This window comes from Myotis daubentonii, chromosome 13 (genome assembly GCF_963259705.1).
Source record: "Myotis daubentonii chromosome 13, mMyoDau2.1, whole genome shotgun sequence".
NCBI lineage: Eukaryota > Metazoa > Chordata > Mammalia > Chiroptera > Vespertilionidae > Myotis > Myotis daubentonii.
Genome location: NC_081852.1, coordinates 10,533,283 through 10,545,253, shown reverse-complemented (window position 1 = coordinate 10,545,253; position 11,971 = coordinate 10,533,283). Strand labels below are relative to the sequence as shown.

General features: G+C 54.0%; 1 protein-coding gene across 3 annotated transcripts in view; it reads left to right on the top strand.

Annotated features, from left to right (window-relative positions):
- Positions 1-11,169, top strand: part of RET (ret proto-oncogene) — a 50,161-nt gene extending 38,992 nt beyond the window's left edge. For all 3 annotated transcript variants that reach the window (XM_059662169.1, XM_059662167.1, XM_059662168.1), the window contains 6 exons: positions 26-148; positions 3,906-3,976; positions 5,162-5,299; positions 6,382-6,481; positions 7,715-7,862; positions 9,133-11,169. In XM_059662169.1, coding sequence (XP_059518152.1) covers positions 26-148; positions 3,906-3,976; positions 5,162-5,299; positions 6,382-6,481; positions 7,715-7,862; positions 9,133-9,290 — 738 coding nt within the window. In that variant the 3' untranslated portion in view covers positions 9,291-11,169. The remainder of the gene's footprint in view (positions 1-25; positions 149-3,905; positions 3,977-5,161; positions 5,300-6,381; positions 6,482-7,714; positions 7,863-9,132) is intronic.
- Positions 11,170-11,971: the final 802 nt, after the last annotated feature.

The window sequence follows — 11,971 nt, the reverse complement described above, 5'->3', positions numbered from 1 at the left end:
GGTCCCTGCTATGTCTTCCTTGCAGCTCGTCCATCGGGACTTAGCAGCCAGAAACGTCCTTGTAGCCGAGGGGCGGAAGATGAAGATTTCGGACTTTGGTCTGTCCCGGGATGTGTATGAAGAGGATTCCTATGTGAAGAGGAGCAAGGTACCAGGTCTTGGGGTGTGCTGGCCTGAGACCCCGGGCGTGGTGGGGGCAGCAGGCAGGGTGCCCACGGGATGGAGAGGATAAAGCAGATTTTTAGAGTATAAACTTCTGGCCCTCATCCCCAAATCCTTGCCTGATCTTGGGTCTCCAGAGACCCTGTGCAGGGCTGATCCCGGAGTCTGCTCCTCTTCCGGAGGGCCACACCCGCACCTGGCCTTCAGGGCTGGCTGCCGAGAGCCGGGTGCCGAAGCTTCTCTTGCTCTTCGTCACTGTCCCTTTCGAAGGCCTCCTAATGCTGCGGAAATAGCCATCCTCTTTGCAGTGTCCCCCTCCCTTCTGCGGAGTGAAGGTCCCTGTTTCCGTCCTGCGTAACTTAGCTCTTTGGCAGAGGAGAGTGGTGTGGCCATTCTTTGTAGAAAGGCACGAAGCAGGTCACAGGTGGAGGTTCCCTGGGACGGGAGCCTGGGAGCCTGGGTGAGTTGGGAGGCTCCAGGAGGGCCCGAGAGAGGGTCCGGAGACTTAGCACAGGGTCATCCTCGAAACAGCCAAAAAGTTCAAACACGGGCCCCCGAGAGCACAGGCTGCAGGCAGCGCTGTTACAAACACGTGCCCTGGAAACAGTCTTCATCAAGGACATGAATCCTAAAGGATGCTTTAAAGAAAAAGGGTTACAGTAAACGCTGCGTTGAAATCCACTGCGCGTCCTCCCAATCTCTGAAGTCGGTGGTCGGGGCCCTCCGGGGAGATCTGGTTCCTGGCCTGGCGCGCCTTCCTGCGGCATTGGCCGTGGGCCCCTTCGTTGTGTTGCCCGCTGAGCCCCTCTCCTGCAGCCTCCCTCCAGCAGACCAGACGGGCTCAGCTCACAGGCCCTTCAGGAGTCACAGCTGCCCCGACGTGCAGAACAGACGCCGCTCAGAAAAGAGTAACACACAGAGAGCCGCACGCAGCGTCACCCTGAGGGTGGGAGCCCCTGTGGTCCAGGCTGTGAGGACGGTGTTTCGTTTTTGCTAGGTTTCCGTTGTGACAGCACATCTCAGTACTACCCAAGGGGAAGTGGAGGGGCTATCCCCACCCTGTGGAGGGGTGTGGACAGAGCCTTCCTGTTGTTGCCCTGATCCTCCAAGAAGGCCCTGTGCCACCGAGCAGAGAAGCACAAGGGGTTCAAACACGGCCCGGGAGCACAGGCTGCAGGCAGCGTTGTTACAAGCGTGTGCCCCAGAAACAGCCACAATTCGTCGAGGGCGTGCATCCTACAGGATGCTTAAAGAAAAAGGAGCCACAGTAAATGCTGCATTAACATCCACTGCGTACATTTTAAAATTGATTTCTGCCTCAAGACTTACCTATTGGAACGCTCTCTGTCAAGTGGCATTGGGGTCACTTCTGGTCAAGATGGCAGAGCAGGCGCATTCTGCTCGCCTCCTCCCACTACCACATCTGCACTACAACCAAGTTACAGAACAGCCACCCTTCAGAACCGCCTGAAGACTAGCTGTTGAGCAGAACTATCACCAAGGGTATAAAGAAGTAGCCCGTTGAGACTGGTAGGAGGGAGGGTGGAGACAGGAAAAGGGCTGGTCCCACGCCCATGTGTGGCAGTTACGAATTGGGAGGGATGTCTGGGCTGCAGAGGGGCCCCCTGAGGAGTGAGGGCCCAGCCCTGCACCAGGCTCCCCAGCCCGGATCATTAGTGCCGGGAAGAGGCGTCCCCACGACAGCTGGCTCTGAAAATCGGTGGGGATTCTGTCCAGGTGAGACGGAGGGCTGCTGTAGACCCAGGTGTCCTCTTAAAGGGCCCAAGCACAGACTCACTCTCTCACAAACACTTCCCTGAGCTCCAGCAAATGGACAGCAGCTCGAAAAATGGGGAAATGCCAGGGACAAACAGGGAGGAACTGGATTATCTGGCTTCGGGCAAAGGCTGGAGGGGCAGCTCTTCCCTGGAGCAAAGTGCCTGCAGGCGCCATTGTTGCTTAGTTGAGCCCTCCTCCAATCCAGCCTGCGAGTGCAGCTGGGCACTGAGTCTCCATGAGTCTCCATGAACCACTTCACCTGATGATTCTCTCACCCTGCCTGCCGAACCTCTTTCCGAGGCTAATCCACAAGCCGTTAGCCTGGGCTCACACTGGAATTTTCTAAAATCAAAGGTCCACAAACCCCAAACAAGAAGCGTCTGGCCTTGGTGTGCTGTTCGTTAGGCAGCCCCAAGCCTGGCAGTAGTGGTAACCAGCCTTGGTTCGCAGCATAACCCAGGTGCTTCCAAGCCCAGAACAGGCAGCTACCAACCAAAAATCAACTTTGTAGCCCCTTCCAGGTGATCCAGGCCAGATACAGGCAGCAGCTGACCTTGGCCTGGAGCCCCTCCCAGGAGGCTCCAAAACCAACACACCTGGTGGCTGGCTTCAGCCCACTCCAGAACACCCCCCAATTGGCACTACAGACATCACACCCAAAAGGTGGACTTGGCAGGGGTCTGAGCCCCACTGCAGCCAATCTCACTCCTGGGGTCAGCCTCACACAACCGCTTGTCCACTATCATGGCCAGTCGTCACAGCCGGTCAGCATGAGGGTCAGTCCCAGCACTGGCATGCCAGCAGCAGTCAAGACTCAACTACCACAGGAGGGCACACAACCCACGGAAGGGATGCCCTGAGAGCGTCCGGCTCAGGTGAACCAGGGGACTGTGCCACTGGGCCTCACAGGACACCTGCTACAGAAGACCACTGCCAAGACCGGGAGACATAGCAGATCCACCTGATACATAGAAACAAACACAGGAGACAGCCAAAATGAGGAGACAAAGCAGCACATCCCAAATGAAAGAACAAAACTCCAGAACCAAAACTAGCGCTCTACCAGATGCAGAGTTCAAAACAGGTCATAAGGATGCTCAATGAGCTTGGGGGAGGTAGTCTCAGTGAGAACTTCAACAAAGAGATAGGAAACATTAAAAAGGAGATAGCAATCATAGAACCGGTCAGAAATGGAGAATGCAATAACTAAAAGTAATGCATTAGATGGAATCAACTGTGGATTACCTGAGGCAGAGGATCGCATCAGTCATTTGGAAGACAAGGTAGCAGAAAGCACCCAATCAGAGCACCCAAAGAAAGAAAGAAAGAATCCAAAACAGTGAGGACAGTTCAAGGGATTTGTTAGGTCTGACCGACCCCAGCACCTGTGCAGTGAGGGGTACTCTTCCAGAGGATGCTGAAAGGGCCCTGGCATAAAACGAGGCAAAAACCAGCCTCCAGGCCCATAAACGGATGCCTTCCTCGACGCTGCCCAGAAGGGCAGTTGGTGTGTTGGTTTCCATCAGAACCCCCAAGATAGAAGTGCTGGTTTCCCAAAGTCCTTCATCCTCAGACATCAGGGCAGATCTTGCTGGATGGTGTTCTTGGCCCACCAGCTGGGCAGCACCACCCGGGGCACCCCAGAGGTGGCCGTAGGGGACCTAGCGTGGGCTTGGTATCAATTCCTTGGGTTCCTTCTCAGCAGGAATGTGGTGCTTGACAAGCAGGCCTGTGTATCTGTGGGCAAGCCAGCTGACTCCCCCTGGCATCTCAGCTGTGCCCAGGAGGGCCAGGCTGGGCCCCGGCCCCCTGAAGCTGTGTGCCAGTTCTGTACCTGGGAGCATTCTGGTGTCATTTCTCAGCATCCCCCAGAGCTGGAAGTGCCTGAGACAGGGCCACGCCCTCCTGCACACTCCCCTCCAGTTCCCAGCAGTGTTAATGCCCTTCTTTTGCTCCCTCTTTAGGGCCGGATTCCAGTCAAATGGATGGCAATTGAGTCCCTGTTTGATCATATCTACACCACCCAGAGTGATGTGTAAGTGTGGGTGTGCCTTCCTGGGTTACGTGTGAAGGGGCCTATGCCCCCTGAGTGGGCAGCTAGCCTGAAACAACGCTGGCCCCGAGTGCTGTCCGCTTGTGCCAAGCATCAGCAGTGACTCCCCAGCCTGAGGGAGCTTCCTGCCTTCACTTAGCCAGTGCCCAGGGCCCAGGCAGTTATTTGAAAGCAGCAGTAACATCCATGAGAGCAGTGAGCAGTGGCTGCACATCCCCCTGGCCTTCCCCCTCCCCTCCCTCCTGTGGGCATCTTAGTGACACCCAGGCCCAGCCCAGCAGTTCCCTCCTGTGGGCCTGAGCAGGGTGGTTCCCACCCACAGGTGGGCATGGCTTCGAGTAAGTTCAGTGTGCCCCAAACTGCTCAAAGGTGAGAACCAAACTCAGTCTTCCAGTCAAATTACAGACGGGATAGTTTTCAAAGACACAGCAGACGTTTTGACTAAGTGCTCTGTCACCAAGACCTGCGCCTCTTGAACAGCGTGGGCTGTTCTTACGGTTTTAAACAACTGCTTCCTGATTTGGGAAGTTGAGCATAAGACAACTGGGAAATTGAAAGTAAAGCATGAAGAGACTGAGTCAGGAGGACCCCACCCGCCCCGAGTCACCACTGGCTCACAGCGTGGCCTCAGGTGTGCAGGTGTTTGCTCCCCATCCCTGTGAGTGGGCTCATGTGGTAATGCTGTTTGGTGATACGATTCTGTTCCCACTTTACAGTAAATTCTCCCTCGCAGTTAAGTGTTTTCTTATAGCCGTGCTTTTTTTCTTTCTAAGACTTAGGAGAATTCCAAGCACACAGAGAAGGTGCAGGAAGTGTGCTGGGAACCTGGGCCCGTGGCCTGGGTCGATCCTGCATTTTGCTGCCCTTGCTGAGTGGCTCTGGGCCATCTCTGATGCCTCAGTGACCCATTGCCTGGGCTCCCAGTGCCCCCGCGGGTGTGGGGGCTGAGCTGGGAAGCCTCGCAGCAGCAGGGGCGGGGCAGGCTATCCCCACTCCATCCTGCATCCATTGCTGCGGTGGGGCCCAGGCTGAGACCTGCTCCCTGCAGGTGGCAGAGGGGGCTCTGGGCTGGTGGGCCAGCAGCTGCTGGGGGGACAGATGTCTGAGCTCCCCAGAGGGCAGGGCAGGCGTGTTGCAGCCACTCACTGGTTGTCTTGCTTCCCGTAGGTGGTCCTTTGGTGTCCTGCTGTGGGAGATTGTGACCTTGGGGGGCAACCCCTACCCTGGGATTCCTCCTGAGCGGCTCTTCAACCTTCTGAAGACGGGCTACCGGATGGAGAGGCCTGACAACTGCAGCGAGGAGATGTGAGCAGGCTTTGCTTGGGCCCCGCCTCCCTCATACAGGCATGGGGTTTGGGCGGGGCGGGGCACAGGCACTCTTCCTCCTCTCCTAGCAGCCTGGGCGCCAGTCTGCGGTGAGCTGGGGGGTGGGTAGTGACAAGCAGAGCATGACAGGGCAGAAGTCACAGAACCCCCCTTGGGCATGGCAGCAGATGCTGAGGATCCAACTCCACTGGGGATGGGTGGGCTTCCTGGGGGGACCTACAAGGATGAGGGGTAGCAGAGCTTGGAGAGGGGTGTGGGAAGGATGAGATCAGACTAAGCAGCTGAGCCCAAGGCCAGACACCTGTGCCTGCAGGTCACTTGGAGAGGGGCAGGTAGTTCAGACTGGCCCATGGGGCACACATTGGGGAGTGCCCAAGTGGAGGTGCAAGGGTAGGCAGGGGGTAGGCCAGCAGCGCCCAGACGTCAGCCCAAGCGCCAGCCTTCACGCACGGAGGTCCTACTCCCACAGCGCGGGTGGAGATCACATGAGAAAGGAGTTGTCTGCGTGCAGACACAGGCTGGTATGTTTATTCCACAAAGTCCGCGTGCCCGTGCCACGTGCCCAGCCCGGGGCTAAAAGAGTGAGTGGCACCACCTCCCTCCAGCCCAGGCTGGCAGCCAGCTAGCCTAGCCCAGCACTCCACACACGGCAGCCCTGGGGGCCTTGCAGCTGTGGTTTCAAGGAGTGGTAAAGGTGTAAGGCAGAGGTGTGAGTGGCTGGTTGGCAGACCTTTCTGTGTGTCTCCACCTAGTTCAGCCTTCAGAAGAGTGTGAAGGGCTGACATTGCCCACTCAGCCACCATAGTGGGCACGGTTCGCTAGCTACCAATGTCTTTGAAAGGACTTGAAAACAAATCTCCCTCAAGGGAAAGGAAGCTTACAGTGCTGGGCACCCCTCACCCCGATGACCCCTCACCCCGGCCCAGCTCAGAAGATGTCAATGATGCAGAAACTGCTTTGGGGCTCAGGAACAGCCCCCCAGGCCCCGGCACTGCTGGGTGTGGTGGCTGTGACAGGTGGCCCTTGCTGGGTCATAGCTGCCCGTCTGCTCTTCCCACCAGGTATAGCCTGATGCTGCAGTGCTGGAAGCAGGAGCCAGACAAGAGGCCGGTGTTTGCCGACATCAGCAAAGACCTGGAGAAGATGATGGTTAAGAGAAGGGTGAGTACCTAGAGCAGATGCCCAGTGTGGGCCACCAATGGGCTGGACATGGCGGTGGGAGGTGGGGGTTAGGGGGAGGGGTTCCAGCCCCAAACCAGGTTCCCGGAGGTCCCTGTGCAGGGGCAGAGTGAGGCTATGCAGGGGAGAGGCCTTGCTGACCACGGAGGGCACCAGGTCCCTTGGGTTTCTTTTCAAATCATGAAGACACCGAGATTTTTAGAATGACACTTGGAAGAGCTCTCAAAAGACAGGTGTATGAGAGAAATATTCCAAAGCCAAACAAAATCACAGGGAAAACGTTGACATGAGTGTCCTCAATGCAGATGTTCGGAGGGGCCCGGCTGAGGGACGGACTAGGGAGTAGCACACCAGCCCCTCTGAAGGACCCCTGTTGTAGCCGCATGTGACCTGTTGGGAGATGAAATCCAGTGTGTCAGGTCTTCTGAGTTTTAAGGGATTTTTATGCTACGTTTCCCAGTTTTTAATGTTGGCAACTCATTTACATTTTCAAAAGCTCAGTGTAGGCCAAATAAAACAGATCTGAGAGGCCACATTCAGCCGTGTGTCTTCAGTTTAAACTCTGTAGGAAAATGAGAAAGTCAAGAAAGTTTCAACTAATATTTATGGAGCAATGGCTGTGCACCCTATTCCGTCTTAGATCATGGAAATGCAAGTAAAGAAACACGCACAGACCCTGCCCTCGTGGTGTTTACACCGACGTTCATCCTCACATGTACACGTTCACCAACAGTTGTAATTTCTTCAGACGGGAAAAGCACGATGCGTGGTGGAGGCCATTTGTAGTGAAACCTAGCATCAGTGTATCACTTGAGCTACGCAGGGTCCCCCTAAACAAGTGACAGCTGATGCCGAGGTGGCCTTCCTGGGACAGCGCTGAGAAGCAGGCAGGAAAGCGCTGGGGCTGTTCTCCACACGTTTCACCAGGGCGGTGCTGCATGCTGCCTAGATAGGACCAGAACAATAACGGAGGACATGCCTGCCCCCCGGGAGGCGGGCGGCGGGGGAGGGGAGGAGGCAGTGAGGACTACGGGACAGGGCCAGGTGATGCAGCTGCTGGGGGACCTCAGAGCTGGCAATCTGGTGAGGGGCTCAGGTCTCCTGGAGAAGCCCGTTGACTGGCGTCGGATAGGACAAGGCCAGGGCTCCTGCCCAGGGGCATGTCCCTCGTGGCACATGTAGGGGGAGTGGTGACCAGCCATCTCTCTGTTCCAGGACTACTTGGATCTGGCCGCGTCCACCCCGTCCGACTCCCTGCTTTACGATGACGGCCTCTCGGAAGAGGAGATGCCCCTGGTGGACTGTAATAATGCTCCCCTCCCTCGAACCCTCCCCTCCACGTGGATTGAAAACAAACTCTATGGTAGAATTTCACATGCATTTACTAGATTCTAGCGACTCTGTTCCTCTCTGCACTATCCTTACTCTCTGGAATGCTTTTTAAAGAGTCTCTCTCTGGCCTGAATGAAGCCAAAGTCCACTCTGAACCTTTTTATTTGTAATGTCTGACTTTGCATCCGTTGACATTCAGGCATTTTTGCAACTATGTTTTTTTAAAGGATGTGAAAATAAGTGTAATTACTACACTGCCCAGCGATTTAAGATGATAAAGAGCGCAGGGCAGAACACTCAGGGGACGTTGAGACTATGATGAGTAAGTCATTTCTGGGGTGGGCATCAAGTCACAGTACTTGTAATTTAACTACTGGAACACACTTACCCAAACCGGGGAGGCGTTTGATTGAGAAAGGAGGAGCCAGCAGCACGTGCCTGCACGGAGCGCAGCCAGTGGCCCCAGACCCTGTCTGGGTGGGCGGGGTGCCCGGCCACAGGCCAGCACCGGGGAGGGCACACGCAGGCAGCTGTTTTCACATCCTTTGCGTTACCCACTGTCATGACGGCTGTCACTTATGAAGTCAGCGCTGAAAGCTAGAGCAGATGCTTCTGGAAGAACGTAGTCTGTGGTGCTGTGGTCTCGCAATGGACAGTAAATACGGTTCTTGCCAAAACTCCTTCTTTTGTCTTCAATTAAATACTTGAAATTTTTCCTGTTTTCTAACCTCATCATTGATTGTTTTTGAAATCTTGGCGTTTCAAGCATTTCTCAGCTGAGTGTGTTCCCTCTGCATGCTTCCTGAGTCACTCGATTCCTCGCTGGCTTGGGGTCTGGTGCTACGTGCCTCTGTCCTGGCGCCTCTGTGGGCTCCCCTGTGTGCACTCTTGATCTGGAAGACCCTCTCCTCCAGGCTAGACTTGGGGGGAAGACAGGCTTTCCGTCCGAGAACTTTTTATGGAAACTGCCCGCTGCCGTAAGCCACTGAGCACAGCGATGAGCTGATGCTTCCCGCTGCCTTAGAAAACGAGCTAAAGAGGTCGGCAAATATATGTCAGATCTGAGAGTTTGAAATTTATAAAAGTCAAAACTGGCCGCGCCTGGCCAGTTACCAAGAGAGCTCGTGATAGTTCCCCTGAGCACGTGCTTTGCAAACCTGGAGCAGGAGACCATTCGTGTAATTGGCACAGAAACCAGAGTGTGGTTGGAACCGCACAGGGAGTTTTGCCAAGCCCTTACTGTCTGCACATGAAGCGTTGGGTTCTTCAGTGCAGAGCAAATGATCTGTTTTCATTTTTAGGCATGTCAGACCCGAACTGGCCTGAGGAGAGTCCTGTACCACTCACGAGAGCCGATGGCACTAGCACTGGGTGTCCACGCTATGCCAATGATAGTGTATATGCTAACTGGATGGTTTCACCCTCAGCGGCACAATTAACGGACTCGTTTGATAGTTAACATTTCTTTGTGAAAGGTAATGGACTCAAAAGGAGAGGACACTTGCCGAGATGGTCCACCGGCCCCTCACTGTGCCCTTCCCACTGGCTGGCAGCTTTTCCCTCCCGGCAGACGCCGTGCACTGGATGGGAGTCCCGGTCCCGTGTGTAGGTCCCTCCTCCTCTGCAGCCCTCGGCAGTGCTGGTGCTGGTCCGTGTTCATCAGGGATCACCGTGCTCTGTGCTCACACGTTCGGGTCCCTCACTCACTACCTGATCTGTTTGATTCTCCTGGTTGCCACCCAATAAGGCAACGAGATGTAAACATGAAGCACATGCTCCCCTCCCCCACTGCCCCCCACAAAGGCAGCAAGGACAAAACTGGCCCAAAGGACCTGACGGTGTTGAGAATGGGAGCCTGGCAAGGCCAAGTGTTGGTGTCAAAACCTGCCGGGGCTGGTGTGGGAGAAAGGGTCTTGGCACAGCCCTGGGCTCAGGATTTGGGATCCTGAGAATTTTTTTTTTTAATTAAAAGAAAACGTTTTCTTAGGAAGACATTTGATTTTTTTTATCATGATTAAAATGATTCTTAGATTAGCACAATGGAGAGATTTGATGCCATATTTGCTGTGTAGACAGGCGGTGTCGGGAAAGAGCTCAGAGACACATTTGCCCTGTCACTGGTCACTTCCTGGTCTAGAACAGTATGAAGGGGGGGGTGCTTGTGGAGTGGCCTCCAGTCCAGGCAGAGAGGTGGCAGCTGGGAGCCACCCCAGCCTTCCGTCCACTTCATGCCCAGCACCAGAAAGCAGTGGCTCATCTCACACCTCAGGAGTGGGCGGAGCTGGTGCTCAGCGTACAAGGGCCTGTTCAGCTAGTTATGTTAGAAGTAGCATTGACCATGACCAAGGACCACCTGGCCTCTGATTTCTGTTCTGATGAGGAAGAGACAGTGTTCTGGCTCTTATAGAGCTTGTGTGGAAAAGTACGTGTATCCCCTCTTCCTGTGTGTGCACTTGATGCTGCTATAGCAAGACATTTTTGTTTCTTAGATTCTGACCATGACTCATAAGCTCGTCATTCTTCTCTGCCTGTTTGTGGTCACAGACACCGCGCTCCTCCCAGCTTGGGGGGAGGGGGAGCTTTTGGAAAGTCCTGGTGGCTCTTCTGTTTGTCTCAGCACAACTTCCCAGGGGAGGATCGGTTACCAAACACTGCCTGGCCTTCGGGTGGAAAGCACGGGGAGGGACTTACCTGTAGGTTTATTACAAGACTGTGTTTTGGAGGCATTGCATAAAAGCAGTGACTTCAACAGCGTTTTTGCGGCCAAGAAGGCTCGGCTGAGTATGTGTTGGAGCTTCGTGGTGTGCGCTGGGTACACACCCGGAGGAAGCTGGAAAAACACTTACTGGAGACGAACACAGCTGAAGCGGGAGCCATTTTTCAGATGCCCTATTAGTTCTTTTACCAATATCTCGTTGGGAGTTTATGGTTTCAGACGTGCTTAATGCTAGTCTTATTAACTAAGGGTTCACTTTCAGATGATTAAAAATGCCTACTCAGTGAGTTGCTATAGCAGGTTTGTTAGCAGGGTGAGGACTCCGAGCCAGTGGCTGACCCAGTGATGGGGAATTAATCCTTGACTAATAACCTAATCGTCTAGTCCTCAGTTATAAAAGTACTCGTGCCTACTAGTCCTCTCAGAATTTTCATGCATATATGCAGAAGTTACTAAGTATTTAAGTGTTACTGAGTATTAAGTAGCAATCTGTCAGTTATGAACATTTGTAAAATCTATTTATGAAAGGTTATTAAAACCATACCATGTTCGTTTGTTTTTGTAAATCAAGGTGACTAAGAAAATAATTTTAGTTATGTAAATAAAATCATATATCATAAAATGTGTAAACTTCTTTCCTCTATTTAACTGCCTAATTGGAAACATCAGGTTTTTTATTTGGAAGTTGCAGTGCAAGGATTAAAATGTCACAGGGGAATCTGTTGGGGTAGCCACTGGGGAGCTCACAGTGGTGGAGGGTCAGGAGGCGCTGGGTGGTCTTAGGGACTTGTCTTGCACAATATGTAGGTGAACAGGCACATTGACAGTAACTCGAAAATTCAGCCAGTCCCGCTATTCAAAGAACCCCTGCCTTCAGGTTTCCTTCCCAAGAACAGAGCAGCAGCCGAGGCCATGTTCAGGTGTTTGTGGTTCCCTGGCAATGCGCTTGCCCCTGGTTTCTTGAGGCTGGAGTTGGACAGTTCTGGGAGAGAGGATGTAAAATGCACAGTCATGACTGAGAGCCCATTGGAAGTTGGAGGGGAAATTATGCCCCGAAGCGCTGTGAAGTTTCATATACCAAGTGCTGCTGTTTCCCTCCTCCCTTTGGACTGTGCAGAAATTCTATGAGCTCCTCCTCAAAGTTCCTGGCAACGAGTGGGTCAGTCAGCAAACACGAGTTGTTGCCACCATAAATCTCACGTGTGGTTGCCAAGGGCCTGTGTCACTTCCTGGGACAGGCGTGTGCACACACGGACTCCCTGTGCCTTACCCGGGGGCCGCCCACGTCCCGGGCACTGCAGCTGCTCGCCCCAGTGCCCGAGTCTGCTCTCAGTTTCTTCTTCAATCTGGACTACAGGGACTGGAAATAAACCTAATTTCTAGGGCTCGGTTATTTGCTACAGCCTTTACCTCTGCATGTTTAG